Source organism: Chaetura pelagica, unplaced genomic scaffold (assembly GCF_000747805.2).
Source record: "Chaetura pelagica isolate M959 unplaced genomic scaffold, ChaPel_1.0 scaffold275, whole genome shotgun sequence".
Lineage (NCBI taxonomy): Eukaryota > Metazoa > Chordata > Aves > Apodiformes > Apodidae > Chaetura > Chaetura pelagica.
Window position 1 is genome coordinate 8,806,562 of NW_009953486.1, and position 19,864 is coordinate 8,826,425.

A 19,864-nucleotide genomic window follows, 5' to 3' on the forward strand; every position below is an offset into this window, starting at 1 on the left:
AGGCTGGTGCTGCAGGCCGAGCCCCACCGCGCCGGGAGGCAGTGGAAGTTCGCCGGGTCCTTCTACTTCGCCATCACGGTCATCACCACCATCGGTGAGTGCGGGCACCCCCGGCAGCCGCCCCTGCAGCCCCGCAGCCCGGCATCCCACGTACATCCCCGCAGCGCGGCATCCGTCCCCGTATCCCTGCACCGCATCATCCCTCCATCCCCACACCAACCTCCACCAGCTCCGGGTGCCCCGGGGCAGGATTTGCCTGCTTGGGAGATGCAGGTCTCACCACCCTTTGCGAGGCTGGGACATCTCGTCAGGCCACCCCCCCCCGGGCTGACCCTGTGGGACCCCCAGTGCCTCGTGAGGAGAGAGGAAATCCACAGGCAGCCTGGGGGTCACCCTGTCCTGGGGGGTGCTGGGGTGGCTGTTGTCCCAGGGAGGAGGCAGCACATGGAGCTTCTCCAAGCAGCTCTGGGGCAGGCAGCTGTAGGAGTTGGCTGGGATGTCAGAGGGCAGGGGTGGGAGCCACGTCCATCCTCTGTGCAGGGGTGTAGCCAGCCAGGCTGAAGAGCTGGGCAGGAACTGCTTGTTCCTTTGCCAACTCAAAAGTCCAAGTGTTTGGCTGTATGAGACCTGCTTCAGGGAGCTGGGGCAGCCACCAGACACAGAACCTCACTCTGCCTGCGTGGGAACCTGCAGAGAGACCAGGGTGAATTAGCTTGGAGGGAAAGCCCCTGTGTAGACACAGTCACCTGTGCTGGTGCCCTGTGCCTTGCTTGGCCTTCTTCAATTTTGCAAGAGAATGAAGCTAAACTGAATGAGGATTGCCTTAATTCTAGGTAAGATTAGCCACATGGGAGTTTAGCTGTGTTTAATTAATCCACTTTAATTAATCCTTGCACCCTGAGCATCCCATGGGGGGCAGACAGGCAGGGGGATCCCATGCTCATCTCATTGCTCATGCTGGGACTTTGATCAGCAGGTGTGGTTTGAAGGAAGGGACCTTGAGGTCAGATCCTGCCCTTTCACAGCCACCTGCTTGTCTTCCAGTCTCACCGAGGGGCTTGGGGTGGGCAAAATACATCTGGTAGCTGAAAGCATCATCTCTCCAGACAAGGGCTGGTGGGACCAACTGCTCTGCATTACCAGGGGACAAGAGGTGGCAGAGGTGCAGGTACCCCACAGGCCCTGCCCTGGGGGGCTCCGTGTGTCCCCAGCAGATGTGCTGTGGGGTTTGTGCAAGTGACAGCACACGTGGCCAGCAAACCACGATGGGCTCAGTGCCTGGTTAGTGTCAGGCCTCAGCAGGAGGGGAGGATGGATGGCTTCAGTGAAAATCTCCATCATCTTGTGACAGATTATGGCTTCATTTACATGATTTTTCTGTTGGCTGTGACAAACAGTTGCTACGCTTCTCACACACCCCGTGTGATAAATCACTTCAGCCCAGGTGCCATATTTCTAAAACGCTGGCACATCAGGTCTCTTTATATGGGGCTGTGCTCTGAATCTCAGTTTTAATGCTAATGTAGCTGTGTTTACTCTCTCTAATTCCCTTTGTCATTTTGAAAGCATCAGTCAAATGCTCTTTCAGCAGCCTCTCAGGGTACAACAACTGTTTTTCCACTTAATGCTCTTCTGGATCATTATACTTACCTCCTCATTCCTGTCATTGTATTATCTATGTAGCCTGGGTCCTGGTAATTGCACTCAGTTATTAAGCTTGGCTCTGACTGGGTTTTTTTTGCCACTGCAGTCTCCTGTCTGCTCTGTATTCTGTGAAATGTGGCATGCAGTCATTAAGCTTATCGTTTTTGATTGTGTGGGTTTATGAACAGACAGAGCCATTAGAATCTGGTCCCTTCTTGCCTGCTTGCAGTTTGGAGCATGGCACGGTCAAGGATAACACTGTCCTCAGCCTCCCAGCCTGGTCCCATGGCAGGCGTTTTCCTGGAGCAGGAGGTGTGCTTGGGAACCTGGGACAAAGTGGTTTTCATCCTCTGGCTGTCCCAACACCAGCTTCCCTAAGAGCCCTGGAAACCCACTGGCAGCAGAGACAAAGGTGAAACCCAAGTCACAGCTTTCAACAAGACTGAGTAATAAAAAGAGGGTGGTGGCTTTTTTTCCCCCATGTTCTTCATGCAAAAGTCACACAAATACCTGCAAAAAGTGAAAATAAAATTAGCTGTTTGCAGCAGCACAGGAAGGAGCTGGTGCTGTTCTGCAGGTGACTTCAGAAAGGAAGTTTTTCTCATAGAAACTCGAAAGGCCTTTGGATGCCTTTGGATGCTGTTACCCCCACGCTGCATGACTCCTTTGCACTGAGTTGGTTACTCATCCACTTAGGTCAGAGGCCTCCCATTCCTGTTCAGCAGATCTAATTAAGTGAGGTGGGTGCAGAATCACTCAATTCTGGAAGGTTGTGGTGAGTACCTCATTAGGACTCCTGGAGAAAGCCTGAAGTTGCTCTGCAGAAGTCTTCCCAGACTGAGCTGCTCCTGCAGGGACTGACCCTGGGCCAATGGGCCAAGCATCAAACGATCACATAGCAGGGAGTTGGAGATGCATGGGACACTGGAGGGCTCAGGGGACAGGAGTGGGTGCCAAGGGTGGAGACAATGGCCCTGTAAAGGCAGCTGTGGATGAGACTTGCTGGGTGCCTGCAGGGTGACCTAGCACTGTTGGTCTCAGCATCTTGCAGAGGCTTCAGGTCACCCTGCAGCCCCAGTGCTGGCACAGCATCATTGCCTCTGCAGCACCTGTGAGCTGCAGAAGGCTTGCAGACCCCAGCTCCAGGGCTCCTCTTGGCCTGCCCATGCAAGCTCACGGGCTATCAGGAGGGTTCTTCACTCTTTAGAGGCCGAATGAGGTTCTGCTCAGACAATGCTGTGATGTGCCATCATCCCCAAACATGTGGCATGTGTGGCCCCACTAGCATTGCCTGCAGATTTGTTACTGCTCATTTCCCACCCCCATTCTCCTGCTGCTCCTCTTGGTCTCAGGGCAGCCTTGCTGGAAACCCCAGTGAGGGCTTGACACCTGCCTTTCCTCTCCCCTTCCCAGGCTATGGACACGCCGCCCCGGGCACAGATGCGGGCAAAGTTTTCTGCATGTTCTACGCCATCCTGGGCATCCCCCTGACACTGGTCATGTTCCAGAGCCTGGGGGAACGCATGAACACTGTCGTGAGGCTGCTGCTCAAGAAGATCAAGAAGTGTCTGGGCATGAGGACAACCAATGTCTCCATGGAGAACATGGTCCTGGTTGGCTTTCTGTCCTGCATGGGAACCCTGTGCATCGGCGCAGCAGCCTTCTCTTATTTTGAGGGCTGGACTTTCTTTCATGCCTATTACTACTGCTTCATAACCTTGACCACGATTGGCTTTGGAGACTTTGTGGCCCTGCAGAAGAACGAGGCTTTGCAAAAGAAGCCCCCGTACGTGGCTTTCAGCTTCATGTACATCCTGGTGGGCCTGACTGTCATCGGCGCCTTCCTCAACCTGGTGGTGCTGCGGTTCCTCACCATGAACTCGGAGGACGAGCGGCGGGATGCCGAGGAGCGGGCCTCGCTCAGGAGAGCCCAGAACAACATCCACCTCAAGCCAAAGGAGGGCAGCAGGAGCAGCAATGCCATTTTTCTCCCCGTGGAGGACAGGACGAGCCAGATGAACCTCATCCCACTGATCCAGGACGCTAAGAGGCAGCGGCGCCAGTTGGCCAACTCGTCAGCCACAGTCCCCTCCTTCTGCACGTGCCTGTGCTACAGACCTCAGCTGTGTGGCAGCCCAGTGCCCTCCCACCCCCAGCCCCTGAGCTGCCACACCAACCCCGTGTATTACAACTCCATTTCCTACAAAATTGACGAGGTGTCCCTGAGCACGCGGGGTCAGACCGGCTCTTCCCCAGGGAGCACTTTGTCATCCAACAGCCCTCGCTGCCGGCAGCACCCCCGGCCACGGAGGAAATCCATCTAGGAGCACAGACCCAGCTGCACTCGGTGCTCCAGTCTTAGACTAGGATGATAAATTAAGAACAGAGATGTCAGGTCCTTCTTAACGCTCTCCTTTCTTGTTCCTCTCCCCTGTCAGCTGGCAGGCAGCCCCACACAGGGGCCAGCAGGAGCCTTTAAACCTTTTTTGAGAAACAAGTTGTTCCTTTTTGCAGGCACTGAATGACACTGTTAGTTTTTCTTTGCTTTTCCCCCCCAACTAGGTTCAAGCATTTGGTGAAGTCCAGGTGAAGTCCAGCAGGCTGTAGGTTTGCTTTCCCACCTCCCTGCTCCCCAGATGGAGGCATCACTGCTCTCCCACCCTGCCCAGCCTTAGCTGTGGCCACCACCAGCTCTTGCCTCCTGCTACAAGGGCTGGATTGCACTTGCTGAGAGTTTATCAAAAGCAAAGCCCGTGGTACTGAGCCCTGCAGAGCTGGGGATATTCACATTGTCCCCTGACATGAGGTGCAGTTGGTGCCATGCAGCAGGTTTGCAGCTGGGCAGGAGGGGACAGGCTGCAAGTCCTGCTGCTCAGCACATGGGGACAAACTCATGGCACCAGCCCTCCAGCTCTGTCCTCAGACTCGTGGCTGGCTCAGTACTTCTGGCAGCTGAAGGTCCACCCATTCTCCCACCAGTACACTTTACCTCGATACTGGTAGGTCCTCCTGGTGGAGCTGGCTGGTGGGATACTGTGTCTGTCCACAGGGGAAGGTGAAATCCCCCAGCCCAGCCTCGGCCAAGGGCACAGCCCCTAGGAGAGCCTCCCTGAACCTCCAGAGCCACCTGCAAAGGGTTTGCCCCTGATGACATGATTCCTTCACCACCTTTCATTCCTCCAGCTGGCAGCCCAGCCCGTCCCAGTGCCCTCCAGCCCCTGGGTGTGCATTCATTGCTGCTGGGGTTATCGGAGCTGGGGTGATCCCATCTCCATGTGCATCCCTAGGTGGGATGGGGTGCCCACACAGCCCCACCTGGGAGGCTGTTCCCAGCTGGTGCCCCCCAGCGTGGTCCATGTCCATCCTGCTTTGTCTTGAAGAAGCAGGCCTGGGCTCTGCCAGTTTCACTTTTTTCCCCCTCCAATCAAGGTACATTCTTGCTCTTATTTCTATCTAAGATACTCTCTGAGGTATTTAGAGAGTATTTTCCTCCAGGAAGACTCCTGGTGGGGAAGGCATGCAGAGTGGCAGCACTGGAAAGGCCTCAGGCCAGGCTTTGCTCTCTCCTCTCTTTGTTCTGGGCAGTTTAATAAAAGGTGAATCCAGCTGGTGGTGGTTGGTTATTTGTCATGAGGGGAGCAGAGATACGTGTCTGAGCCCCAAACCCCAGTCCTGCCCAGATGCAGGGGTACACCAGGGATGGCTCCCCTGCCACAGGGGTGTAGGCACCACTGCTCCCCCTGGGGCTGCAGCTGGGGTGGTGGGTGGCTGGGGAGCTGCCCTGCCCCTCAGTTCTGCCCCGATGACCTGCAGAGGGAGTTGGAGGCATGAAAAAACCCCAACCTTTAAGACATTCTCAAAGAATGGGGCACAAGCTGGGAACAAGCTTAACTCTGTGCCTGGAGATGCCCACACTCAAATTACATCTGGAAAGAGCACAGGTTGGAAGCTGGGGTTGATTCAGAGGGGGTCCTTCCACAGAGAGCACTGGGAAGGAGCCTGGGTCAGGGCTGGGACATACCAGGCTGAGCTGCTCTCATTCCCGTAGGCCCAAGAGGAAGAAATCTTGGGTTAAAGATAATGGTGGTGGCAACAGAGAGGGCAGACACTCCAGAAAAAACCTCGAGCACACCACAGGAAAAAAAGAAAAGGTTTTATTATCACCATTATCAACATTTTCATTAGCTTAACACTGAATTGTAAATCACTCAATCATTACATATTGTCTGAATAAAACCTACAGACAGGAAAAAAGTATAGCAGAATCCTCTCCTGACTACAGAGGAGCAGCCAGTGTCCCACCTTCCACCCAAGGCAGCCCATGCACCTGGCCATGGTGGCAAGCAGGCTGTCCAGCTCCATTGCCTATGTCTCCTCTGGCTCCAAGGAGATTACATCTCACAGGCTGATGTTAAAAACCTCCATAAAGTTTTGGAGAGTGTTACAAAGCCCAAAAAGAGATCAGCTGCCCCCTTCTCCTACTGAAAGGCAAGAGGAGAGTTAGCAACCATGTAGTGCCCCTGCAAAGCGATTGGGTTTTGTGAAGCAATTACTGAAGCAAAAAGGTTTAACCCCAGGAAAGCAGATTTCCCTACTGTGGCCAGGCCCTGGGCAGTGGGGGTCCAAGGCAGGGGGGCAGCAGGCTGGGGAGCTGGGAGCATGGATGGGCTGGGGATGGTGGCTCCATTCCAGCAGAGGCCAGCTCTGCTGCACTGCCCGGGGCTCCCCGTGGGCAGCGTGTGATGGAGCTTCAGTGCAAGAAGGTGCTGCTGCAGCCCCAGTCCCCTCAGGTTGAAATAAGGCCTCATCTTGAGAGGGAAGGGAGAAGCCATGGAGGGAGCAGTGGGCACAGGGGAAAGCAAAGAGAACCTGGAGAAAAGCTCGCTGGGAGCTGCCCTTCTCCCTGGCCAGCACAGAGGCAGCTCCCTCCCTGTCCCTGCCTTCTCCTGGCCATTGGCATATCAGCCCTGTGTGTGCAGCTGCAAAAGATCCCTACCTCCTACCAAGGACAGAAAAGACCCCTCTGTGGTCTGAATTCAAAACTGCCACAAAACATGGGCAGGACCCTGGCATCCCGGGAGGGTGGCAGGCCATGGCAGTGCTGCTTGAGGGGTCTTGGGTGAGGCACTGCATCCCTAGGACGCCCTTTCCACCTGGCACAGCTCACAGGAGGAAAGCAAGCCCAGCACAGTGGGGATGGGGGAACATGCCTCAGATTCACTCTCCAAACAAAGCCAAAACCAGATCCAGGTTAAAGAGATAGAGTCACCAAAGCAGAGACCAGTGAGCAGCTCTGGATAAGAAGCAAGAGCCCCAAGTTAAAAAACAGCTGCACAATTTAAAGTTCTAGGATTTAAAGTGGAATCTGAAGCTCTGGTGGACAGCTATCCCAACCTGGGGTGCCCAAGCAACTACAAAAACCTAGCTCCTGGAAAGCTAGTGGCCATGGCTTCAATAGGTGTGCCTGGAGTATTCTGGGTCAGCTCTGCCCCCATCTCTGCCCAGCAAGCAGAGCTCCCTGCTGCCCACTGGTCCACATGGCCTCTCTGCAGGACAAAGCCCTCTCCTTCCCAAGCAAGGGCATCTCAAAGCCTAGGTGAGGTGCCCAGTGTGCAGTGTAAATGCAAAGGCTGCCTACTGACCTAGCAGGGTGGGTTTCAACAATACAGCTTTGGTTGCCATTTTAGCTACTGGGAAGTCACAAAGGGAAAATCATTTGGTGGCAGCCTCTGTTTGCTGGTGCTCTGTAAAGGGCTGGTGCTGGTTCCTGCTTAGTTTCAGCTGCTAAAGTGCAAAGAACCAAATGCTACAAGAAACTCTTCTGGGTTCCTGTCCTCCACCAGCATCAGAGCAGCTACCACAGGGATGGGAAGGCAGGAGGGTGGGTGTCTGCACCATGAGAAGAGCTCATCATGATGCAAAGCCCGCCTCCAGGAGGGAGCCCGATGCTGCAGTGGGTGAGCGGCTGGGGCGAGGGATGGACACGTGGCTGCTTGGTCCCTAGGACGCTGGTCACTGAACAGAGGTGAGCAGTGTGAGTTTAAGACTCATGAGCTACCTTTTGAGAATACTTAATCACTTGCAAACTCCCTGGGTAACTGCCACGTTCAGAGAAGCAGGCTGGGAAGCCAGGTAGGCCATGCAGGGTCTCTGCTATGCCGTGTTTCAACAGTGTCCCATGGTCTTGGCTGCTGTGTGTGTGCAAAGGGCTCACACAAGGGAATGAGACATGGATTACACAACCAGCCAGCCCCTTCAGAGCTGAAATTTCAATCGGTCACTGCAATTTCATTTTAGATGCTCAGTACAGGTCCCAATATGCCCCTGGGCATTACCAAAGGTGCTAAAATGCATCGTTTCCTGCACATCTCTTGTGACAGCACTTTGCACTTACACAGCTCTTTTTATTCTCAAAAGCATTTCACAAAATTGTTCCCTCATTCACCAGGGCTCTCAGCATCACTGGGCCAGGGACCTGCTGCCTGCATGGCCAGGGGACTGGCAATCTTGAGACCAAAGCAAAGATTCTTCCTATGAGAAATCCTACAGGAAATCCACAGGCAATGAAGTGGGATGCTATTTTGAAGCTGTTTTATTTTATGCACTGCATCAATGATAGAGCTGACTTAAAATCCGATACCCTGATCCTGCCACTTTGGAAAAATCTTTAGATGAGCCCAGCATTAGCTATCTGCTTGGGATGCTATTTGAAGCTGTTTTATTTTATGCACTGCATCAATGATAGAGCTGACTTAAAATCCGATATCCTGATCCTGCCACTTTGGAAAAATCTTTAGATGAGCCCAGCATTAGCTATCTGCTGAAGAATGGCACAGAACAGCCTGTTCCTGCTCTACACGTTAGACCCCTGTGAGCCTCTGCGAAGGTGCAATCTCTCTGCCTTGGGTGGAATTTCCTCACAAAATGGACAAATACCCTCTATGAAATGGACAACATAACCCACAAGCCTTTAAAGAAGAGCAGCTCAACCTGCTGCTCTGAAAAAAACCCCTCCCTTTAGCTTGCCTCCAGTAGCTGGAGGAAAATAGGCAGCTGTCCTGCAGAACTCATGTGGCCCCAGAGTGCAAAGGCTTTTTTTGCTTGATCAGGGCACCAGTGGCAGTGGGAACCATTCTCATGGAGTTACAAATACTAGAGAGCCTAAGAAAAACAGGGAGATTGAAACAGTCATCAAGCTTATAGTGAAACTATTTTTTTTTACCTCTGTAATATGAAGTCACCTACAGCTGTTTCATCCTTCACCTACAAGATAGTTCATGTCGATGGGCACACACACTCACAGAGAAGTCTACAGGATGAATATCTCTCAAAAGGCAACAGCCCAGGCTTCTTTTTTTTTTTACAGTCAAAGTTAATATGAACCTTTTTTTTCCAAAATGATGTCATTGAAACCAAAGACAATTATAAACTGTATCAACAATATGTACTACAGCCTGCAAGTCACAACCTGTGCACACCAAATGGAATATATTATTGCTTGTTAGCCTATTAGACTTTCTTTATAAAAAGGTTTTTATACAGAGTACAGGATTATGACAAAACTAGCTAAGTAGTTCTCATCTTGAAAATACAACATCAATGCTTTCAACAAAGGCTTGAATAGTAGCTGAGAGTTAATGAACAATAACAAATATTTACTAATAATTTTATGGCCAGTTTGAACAGAATTTCATATAGGACTCTTTTCTGGTGTTTATTTACATGTGCCTCTGTTTCTTTTGGAGAAAATAAAAAGTTGATAAAAGATAACAAGGAACATAAAAACCAGAAGAAGGAGCAAATATCATACCAAGAACGTTAAACATCTTTGAAAACACTAAATTATGTCATCTGTTAAAAAACATACATCATTTTGTCTTTAAAGAAAAATATTTTTCCTGTTTTAAAATATTACCAACAGCATGTAATAAACTAACTTAAAATGAATTTCATAAAAAAAAGTTGTCTTGCTGTCTAAACATTACTAAACATGCTTAGGCTGAGATTCTGTTAACTGCCTCAACATTTTAAAATCAGCTCCTTAAGAGGAACTTGTGATACTCATACTCCAGAAGACCTGCACATTTAGAACAGTACATTGATAAAGGATCTGGTAGCTAGAAACAATAAATATGTATCTTTTTCATTCAAAGCAAATAACTCTGCCATGTCCTTGCAGACAATCCATGGCCAAGAAGTGGGGATGTAAGTGGCCCAGATGAAGTCACCAGGCCCTCACCCTGCCAGGGACACAACCACCTGCGAGCAGTGCAAGAGGGATGTTCCAGTCTGCCCACACAGCTCCAGCTGCAGGATGAGGACCCACAGACTGAACTGCAGAGTCAGGACCTTGTCTTGGCTCTCTGGCATCCAAGCTGTGTTGGGGTAAAGGGAAAGCAACACCAAGAGACTGGGAAAATAGCACTTTTTTTTGCCTGAACAAACCAGGACTAACCATGGGCACAGCTGCTTGTTGCTCAGACCACAAAGAGGACAAAGCCAGGTGCCAGGCACAGTTCCAGTGCTCTGCTCTCCCTGTGTGCAGGGGATTCCCACTGGGAATGCTCTCAGCATCAGGACTTTTGTTTTCCATGGTAATAGTCATGCAGGGACCAGCTCTTCTTTCTCTTTTTTTTTTTTTTTTGCAAGCAATCCTCCCATTACTATTAAAATATAGTATTTCATGCACAAGGAACAGGGAATCAACCCTGATTTGGGCAAATACTTCTCTCCCCCTGATTCATCTCCCATCATCACTCACAGAGCAGTCACATTTATGATGCCTTTTTCCTCTTTTTTTAAGTCTCCTGCTCATCCTCTCTCTCTCACTCCCTGACTATAACTAACAGCTGGTCTCAGACACAGGAAAAAACTCAGTCAGGACTTGCAAAGGGGACCAAAGGTCGGTTTGCAGCTGCTCATCACTCTAGCAAACTGCTGCTTTTTACATGACCACACTGGTTATCCTCACAGTCATAATCACATCACCTTAGACAGAAACTGGCAAGTCAAATTTGAAGAGCAAAAAAATGCTTAGGATTTATAAAAATAAGCTATTCCAAGTCTAAGACTTGCCTTGGATGCTCTACTGGGAGTCTTTAAATTGATGGCTTACTAGAATACTTCTTTAACTGTAATACACCATAGTTGGTGCAGGGATCATGGGCATGAGTGAGGCAAAAATTTGGACAGTGGGGTACACTGCAACTCTCCTGTCCCATGGGCAACCCTCAGGAGGGCTCCTATGAGTCTGTTTTATGAAGGAAGGCCATCTGCACTTGCTAGTTTGTGTGGCTTTGCTGTGTGTGGCAGTCAGGGGTTGCAACGTTCACTCCCTGGGGAGAAACAGGCCTCGGAAGCGAGGAGAAAAAAAAGCAAGAACCACTGGACTACAATCAACCATGGAAGAAATACAGAAGAAAACAGGATGGGGCTGACTGTTAAAACTGCCTCCAAATTTCAGAATCTGAAACATTAACAAAAATAACACAAGCAGAAGTGTAACTTCTTTTTTTTTTTTTCCACCCTGACAGTGACCTTTTAGCATGATGAAAACCAGATGGAAGATAGTCCTCAGTGTTAAGTTGTCCTGTTGTAACTAAACTGATCATCACTGAGCTTGCAGAGCTTTTGGAGGGGTAGGGTACAGAGACACAGCACATTTGTCAGGCATACAGGAACTGAGCTTTTCAACAGACACTCGTTAAACAAAATTTTCCAGGGGAATATTTTTGGTATAGAGTCTCCTACTCGCCATTAAAGACTGCAAAAATGTTGCATTCATCTAATTTGACACAGGAAAACCATGAGTAACTAGCTATTACTGGTAGGTAATGTCCAAACTAAGTACCAATATCAAGTTTTCAGCATAAATTAACACTGAAGCCCTACTACTCAGCTGCCAGGTCCAGCATATACCTGGAGCTCCCCACAGTCCTTTTAAAGACGTAGTTATTAAAAGATCCAGTGCTACAAACCACTAAATCTACCTAATCTATTCTAGTTCATACACATATTGTACAATATTGCCTAGTACTCACTACATACCAAGAGGAAAAGATGCTGACTTGAATTACAGTAAGTGTGCTTTTTAATGAAAATAAAAAGGAGAGAGCCACAACAGAGTTTGACCAGCATGCAACAAACTTCCTTCAGCTAATATCTAGAAATTGTCTAATACGATTAGAAAAAATAGTGAGAGGCCATTCTGATCAAGAAAATGAAGAGATTAATCTGCAATGTTGAGGCTTTTGCCACCAAAGACTCAAAAAACTATTCATTCTATGTCACTTATCCTCCCTTCCCTCTCCTTTATACTATGTAATTTTTTTACAGAGATTATTGTAAGGCCTATTATTTTTGCATCTATCCTGTAATTTATCTCAAAAGAATTTAAAATGCCATAGACAAGCTACGACCAAAAGCAATTGCTTTTACCATCCACTCAACATTTCATGCTTTTATTCTAACAAAGCTGAGGTCCACATGCAGAAATAAATGTTCAGTTTACCTCTACAACAGGTCAAGAATCTGCTCATTCCTAAACGTGACATGGGACCTTCACTTTGAAGCCACGAAGTAAAACATCTCCCAAAGCTTATTCTGAGACAACAGTCATCAAATCCTCATTACAAACTATGACAAAACAGGTCTATCAACAAAAAATCTTGGGAGATTCTCTGCTTCTGGATAGCTTTTAATTGTCTAAAGGGTCCAGCACACTTACTCCAGCACAAGACTCTGCTGACAACAGCAGCTCAGAGAGAGGATGTGCTTCACTGGTTTTATCTATAAGATTCATTTATAGTTAGTATTGCACTTCAATTAACAAAATATACATGTTGTGACCACTGTGTCTTTAGATTCCTCACCCATCACCTCCCCATACTTAGGGGATTGCACCTCCTCTTGCAGGACACTTGACAATCTTTGTGTACTAATGAGACTGCCTAAAGCACCTCTCTCCCCACAAGGAACGTCACACGCTCTCCAGCACCTTCTTGTCAAGATGACAAACTGAGGTTTCTTTCTTCTGCACCCCCAGAAACCTTAATCTCCTCTCTTGTGGCAGAACAAAACAGTCCTGTTTGAGGTCAGTCCATAGCACAACAGGAAGGGCAGCATCTCCAGCAGATATGTACCAGTACAAAGGAGATGGAAGGAAAGCAGGAGATGAAAGACATCATGACAGAAGGATGCACAGCAACAAGTAAGGGAGTCAGTAAATTGCAGAACATTGTATCTGACAATATAAAACGTATCTCAAGCTGCAAGTCTGATGTTCAGCTCCCACACTTCTGGTGGGTTTTTCTTTTTCTGAGTAAAATTGCAGTTAATTAGCCTGCTAAACTCAAACTCTATTCAAACTGTCTGGTCTAAGTAGGTGCTACTTACTCTCCCACCAGGTATGCTTCAGCAGCAGCCTTAGACAAGAGATGCAGAAAAGACACTTGCTGGCAATTTGGCACAGTTTGAAAACACAGCAATGACAGTGTTACAGTTACCATGACTCAGTGATAGGGAACTGATGCTAAACAAAGAGTCACTGGTTTCTCTCTTTTTCTTCTTTTCAAAGAGAAAAACCTAATGCTTCCTCTGAAACTTTCTGCTCCTGCTCTTTTTTAGATCGGCCTCTGAATTTTTCAGGTACTTTCTCAGGAAAGGATCCGTATTAGAAATTTCTAAGACACTCAGTTAAGAAAAAAAATCCTTCCTTGCTCCCCCCAAATGCTGCAACTTTCCAGGATTAATACTGATCTGAAACAAGGGTCCAAGAATGACAGTGAGAGAAGTGAAACAAGAGGTGTATGTCTACTTTGACAACTAGGACTCATGCCCCACGGTCCCTCCTCCTCGGACAGAGAGGGCACAGAGCCCTCCCCTCGTCTTCTGTCTAAGGTCACTGGTTTATCCTCCTCTTCCAGCTCCACAAGAACTGATTGAACATGCATTGCGCTTGAGGTCAGAGTTCCAGCAAACAAAACCTTGACAGCATGTTTAAAAACAAAAGCAGTTCCCCCTTCCTTACTCACTAAGACCTGTCACAGCAGGGTCCCACTGTGCTCTCCAGGGAAAGCTGTGAGGACTGACGCAGGAGCGGGCCTGTGGTGGGATCTACCATCGAGGAGGTTGGGAAGAGCTTGTACCAGCCAATTGCTAAAGTTGACAAATCCAGTTCTTCCAGGAGGACCCTGGCGACTCCCATGAAGTGCTTGCGCTCCATGCGTCCATAGTTTCCCCAGACTATCACCTTAGGAACAAGAGGGGGGAGTACAGTTAATCCTCCAAATTGCTTGGGAAGCACAAGTCTGATTGATCCTTCTTTCTACACATTCAGCATCCCAGGGCTTTGCTCCAGTCTGAGAAGAGCAGAAAGGTTTACATTGCAAACAGGTGATCTGAAGCTCTGGCTGATACTTTCTTTTTTCTTTTAAAGCACAGCTGTACAAATCCTAATGTTATCAGACTTTTATTTCCTCCCTTGCCCCTCCCCATGGAAAACAGGTGAACACAGTATGTGGAAGAGACACCATTCTGATGTTCTATCTGCTGGGTAGGGCTAGCGAATGCACTAAGTATCCCTGGAGCTGCAGCTCCAACACCTGCAGGTAAAACCTGGTCCTGGCACAGTAACAGGCTCTGGACACAACAGTGTCCTGGGGGAAAAGCGCAGGAAAAGGTCCTGATCTGGAGAAACAAACCAACGAAAAAAACAAAACAGGTGAGCAAAAGCTTGGGTCCAGAGCCAGGAGGTTTGAGGAAAAGGGCACATCTCCATTGCTGCCCTGGAGCTCATGACACAGGGCAGATGGTGAGGAGGCAAAGCTGCTCACCTGGAGAAGGGGCAGGAGCTGAGCACTGGCAAGGGGATGGGTGATGCAAGGGGCACACATGGGGTGGCGTGCAGGGGAAGCAGAACAGGCTGCTGAGAAAGGCTTGCAGACACAGAGAGGTCTAATGGAAAAGCTGGCAGGCGAGCAGGGAGAGCTGAATCACACTTACAACACGATGGAGACCAGTGGGTGGAACAACAGATGCAGTGAGGGTCATGGGCTTAGGCATGCTGGAGGTCTGCACGTGGCCAAGGGGCCCTATGTGGCTCAAGAGAAAGGTGACGACTGACTCCAGAGTGAGCCCGTGTTCTGAAGAGGAGAGGATGAGCACAATGGGTTATGCTGGTGACTAGTGTTCTCTGGCTAATCCTGACAGCTCCTTTCCCTAAGAATAAGCAAGATCACTACAATTTTCTGTAAAGTGAGGTAGGAGAAACAATAAGTGGCAATGAAAAGACCAAAACTAACACTCTAGGTCAGCAGGAGGTAGATCAAGCCACTGCAAAAAGTTGGTTTGGTGGCACAGATGCTGGCAGAGAGTCAAGTTTCTCATTCTGTTCTCTTGGAATAAGTGCCTTTCCTGGCAGGTAAAGAAACTTACCAAGGCAAGAGCAGACCAAGCCAGGTCCCACCCTACTTCAGTAAAAAATGTGCAGTCTTATTGCAACAGGGGAAAACGCTTCTAATCAAGGCATATGAGGAAAATGTTCACTCAAAAGAAGGCTCCAGCTGATTAGCTGGGAATTCATATGCCAGTGGAGGCAAGGCATGGAGACTTGTAGATTAATTGCATCATCAGTACTACCAGTGGATTTTAGCCAGGCTTTACTGGATGGAAATTATTTAGGTATGAATTCACAACCCAAAAATCACTCTTTGCTCTGGAAACAGAGGTGCAGAACTGGAAATGTGAGTGTGGATGAAAAGGTATGGCAGTAAAAGAGGTAGAAAAAGGTATGACATGTGATTGGGTGATGGTCAAAGCAGAGTGCTCTGAGTAAGTATGAACACAGAAGGCAGCCTATGCTGCAAGATTGTTTAGCATCTATAGGTACTACTTTTCTCTTAACCGGGAGGGAAAAAAAGAACAAAAAATAAGAATCAACCTTGTCCTGTTAGGCACTCCTATTACCTGGCAGGGTGTTAAATAATAATCAGTTTGAGTATGAAAGAAAGGTTTTCCTTTCCATTTGTTATGTTCAGATCAAATGCATTCAGTTCAGAGAAAACACTGCCTTTTACTTATCTACGCTAATCATCCAGAGCCCTTGACAAACAGTAACTTCTAGCAGAGGCAGAAGAGAGAGATGGGGAGACCTGAGACTTGCTCAACTTACCTGTAATACTTTGCCCTGAGGGCTCTCAGGAAACAGTAACACCTGATTGTACAAAGGGTCTAATGATTTGCGAGCCACTTTTGTCTTCTTCTTCGCAATGCACACGCCGTTCTCCAGCAGGTAGGCTTTGATGTAAGCAGCTGGAAAACATGAATATGGTCAAAGATGAAAACATCTTCATGCTCACTTTAGAAAAGACAAGACTGCCACGTCTCAGGCATTTTCTAAAGGCATTCAGAGCAGTAAAAAGATTTGCTCAACCAGCCTTACTTTCAATACCCCACACAGACCGCTTATTCCTGCAGAAACCAAGCAGAGTTTGTTTTCTTCCTATTCACGTGCACTGCAGGAGGCTGGAGCTCAGTTGTTTTAGGGAGGTCAAAGGATATTACCTGGCAGTGTTTTGGAGCCAGGTTTTGGTGTCAATCCTCGAGCCTGAATGATATCCACTTCCAGCTGGCCATTTCGCTCTTGCAAGCCAATTTCCACATCCCCTAAACCAAAAGACAGAAGACTTTCAGAACAATCTGTGAGCTACCAACATGGTAAAAAAAAAACCAACACCCCACAATCCTCATGTCACACTTGCTACAAGCTGTAACAAACTGTAGGCCCTAAGTGCCTGATCTCCTCCCGAGTTACCCCAGAGCAGCTCTGCACTGATTGATCCCACATTTCCAAAAGCAGTCTCTAATGTCAGCCCCCTGATCAGGCTTTGGGGACTCAGTCTCACACTCTTCAGGGCAGTGACCTATTCACGTGCACTGCAGGAGGCTGGAGCTCAGTTGTTTTAGGGAGGTCAAAGGATATTACCTGGCAGTGTTTTGGAGCCAGGTTTTGGTGTCAATCCTCGAGCCTGAATGATATCCACTTCCAGCTGGCCATTTCGCTCTTGCAAGCCAATTTCCACATCCCCTAAACCAAAAGACAGAAGACTTTCAGAACAATCTGTGAGCTACCAACATGGTAAAAAAAAAAACAAGTCACACTTGCTACAAGCTGTAACAAACTGTAGGCCCTAAGTGCCTGATCTCCTCCCGAGTTACCCCAGAGCAGCTCTGCACTGATTGATCCCACATTTCCAAAAGCAGTCTCTAATGTCAGCCCCCTGATCAGGCTTTGGGGACTCAGTCTCACACTCTTCAGGGCAGTGAACCTCTCATCTCTCCCAGACTGGAATACCTAGAGCTGCAGGCTGCTTTGGAAAATGCAATGATGAAGGACCATAAAATCTTTACAGAGCCCAGTGGGCCTTAGAGAGCAAGAAAAACACAAAAGATGAACAGTTTGCACTTCAAGGATTTTAGCTGTGGTTTACTCAGTCCATGCCTTTTGGGTCTGATGCAGAGAAGCACCAAGCTGGTGCTCTCCTACTAACATTTGCAGCAATCAGCAGAACCTTTCAGCAAAGCCTTCTGGATTTAACAGGGAAATGGAGCGGGGGAGTGGAAGAGCAGCAGATGTCGGACACATTATTGGGTAGCTTGTAGGAGCAGTCTGTTCAACACTTAAATTAAAGCCACCCAGTATCTTTGTGTGCCTTACCCATGGAGGTGGTGGCCAAGGTCTGACGCCCAACGAACTGTGCAGGGCCCATGCTCCCCAGGAAGTCACTGAACTGCCCAGCAGATGCCAGATGGACTCCACTGAAATTCAAGCTACAAAAGAAATTGATTTTGGCAAGTTGTTAATTTGCATTTTAAAGCAACCCAGTAACTAAAGAATCAGATTTAATATATCTTTGAAATGAATGACATCTTTAGATGCCTTTTCCCCTTGCAAAACTCACTGATCTCCAAGCAGTTTAGTTACATGGAATCCATTTAAAATCCCTTTCCTTGCACAAAAAAACCAGTAATGTTGGAGCTGGTTAATACTTGTTTTAACTGTAACTAATTGTCCATAAGGTAAAATCTCTGCCATATCAGGCTCAGATGCAGCCTGCCAACTCTTCCAGGTACATAATGTAAGCAGCTTCCTGGCACTTACAGGATCTCTCTTGGTAGCTGACCCTTTCCAATCTTTATTTTTGAAGAGGAAATGAAGCATCTAGAGCAGCAGTTAAAAGTGAGATGAGCAGTGCTGGCATCAGCCCCCTTGGGACTCAATTCCCTATTTATTTCTCACAAAAGCACAGAGCAATCCATCTCCTTCTTGACCAGAGGACTCAATTTCCTACCACCAAACATCAGAAGCACCTGTCACATCAACTGTATGATTTCCATCCCTGCTTCCACAACCAGGCCTGAAGAAATCTCAGAGGATCTGAATGCGGGTGCAAGGCTAAAGGAACAAGATCTTCAAACACCAGCAATACCTCTGCCATAGTCGCTGCAGCAAAAGAAAAGCTGTCAGGAGGACACAGGCCCAAAACCAATTCACCAGACACCAGAGGCTGGTCTATGGCATGGCTACAGGTGCTGGTCACTGCACTGGACATGGGTGAAGCCAACACAAAAGCATCAAACCCTATGGTACACCAATACAAACCAAGACTTACCCAGTTGTATCCTGATTTACAAAGTTGTTTCAGAGGTTCTAGAAAAATTTGGTGCAAATGGTAAGGAGGAGGCTTGAGGCCACTACTCAACACCTACATTTGTCCTGCAGGCATCTGCCAAACCATGACACAGCTACTGAAACACATGTCAGGAGCTTTGTGCCGGGGTACCCACGCTACCACGCCGGGTTCTGCACTGCTGAAGTCAGGCACAATTATGAACCTCTTGCCACTTTCCCAAGCATGGAGGGGGACAACTACCCACACTATGACACAGCTCCCTGCTGCCCCAAATTTGCTTCTCAGAAAGGATGCTGTGAGGAGGCCACACATTTGGTACAAGCGAAGTTGGAGAGGGACAAAGCCTGCAGGGTGGGCTGGGGACCACGGGCTCACACACAGCCTTAGTCACCCACAAAGATTCACTGATTCCCCCCCACAAGGCAGTTACATTTAAGAGACATTATTAAAGGCATGGGTTTTTTTAAACCCATTCAGCCAGAAGTGTGTTGATTTCAGGCTGCAATTTCAGCTCTCATTAGCTATGTGCTGACCTGGTTTCAGCCCCATGGAAATACTTACTTATTCAGATGAGGAAGCCAGCACACAAACCTCAGCTCCTCACCTCAGCTGGGACTGGAGGGACATGTCACTAGCACATGTCCTTGTGACAGGTTCATGGGGTGGCTCAGCTCACTGTAACAGGGGCACTGAACTAAATGGCCAGACTTCCATGGAGCACTGCACCTCCCGTTGGCACTGGCCTGGCTCTTTGAGAAACCTGGTTATTGCTGCTACACAGGGAGCTGCTGAGCCATCAGCCTGGAAAAACTTGCCCTTGAGCTCTTTACAAATGTCACTTTTGTGAAAAGGGATGAGGGGGGAGGATGTCTGGGCATCCTGGAAGACAGGCTCAGGAGGAGCTCTGCACAGAGTGGATTTTCTCTGGTTTGGTGTTTTTTTTCCCCTGCATCCACTGCTTGCACAAACAGTCCAGGTGATATTTGAAGATAAAACAGAAACAGCAGGATTTATAATTGCCATTCACTGTGGAGAGAGCTTAATATTCTTCTCAGTTTTTGGTTACAATGACTCCCAAGAGATGCTTCCCCAGTGCCACCATCCATCCCAGGGCAGAGGCAGCATGGGGCCTCACTCTGCTCCCTGGGGCCACCCTCTCCAGGGAGCAGCTCCCTGAGCACAGGACCAGGGCAGAGATGCTGGCTGTGCAGCCAGGCTACCAAGGACAGACCATGCACAGAGACATCCCCAGGGCTGGTAAGTCTGCAGGGACAGGGACATGTGATGGGGAAAGCAGGGCAAGAGAGAGCCCAGAGCCAGAAGGGCTTTATCAGGCTCATGATTTGCCCATAAAAGGAGGGAAGAAGCAAGCCCTGGTGTGCACGAAGACCAGTGAGACTCCTCAAGCCTGCTGGCTCAGGCTTTTTCAGCTGCCCATAGAGTCAAAAAAGGATGAAAACTAGTGCTTAGAGAACCCAAAATAGGCCAAGAAAAAGGAGAACAGACAGAGAAAGACATAAGATTCAGCA

At 48.5% G+C, this 19,864-nt stretch overlaps 2 protein-coding genes across 2 annotated transcripts in view; one reads left to right on the forward strand and one right to left on the reverse strand.

Moving 5' to 3' along the window:
• Positions 1–3,968, forward strand: part of LOC104389745 (potassium channel subfamily K member 9-like) — a 12,150-nt gene extending 8,182 nt beyond the window's left edge. The window contains exons 2-3 of the mRNA XM_009998782.1: positions 3–94; positions 3,058–3,968. Coding sequence (XP_009997084.1) covers positions 3–94; positions 3,058–3,968 — 1,003 coding nt within the window. The remainder of the gene's footprint in view (positions 1–2; positions 95–3,057) is intronic.
• A 9,707-nt stretch (positions 3,969–13,675) lies between these two features.
• RIMS4 (regulating synaptic membrane exocytosis 4) overlaps positions 13,676–19,864 on the reverse strand; it is a 17,044-nt gene continuing 10,855 nt past the window's right edge. Inside the window, exons 2-5 of the mRNA XM_009998695.1 lie at positions 17,360–17,472; positions 16,628–16,729; positions 15,815–15,954; positions 13,676–13,894 (exon numbers count right to left, since the gene is read on the reverse strand). Coding sequence (XP_009996997.1) covers positions 13,676–13,894; positions 15,815–15,954; positions 16,628–16,729; positions 17,360–17,472 — 574 coding nt within the window. The remainder of the gene's footprint in view (positions 13,895–15,814; positions 15,955–16,627; positions 16,730–17,359; positions 17,473–19,864) is intronic.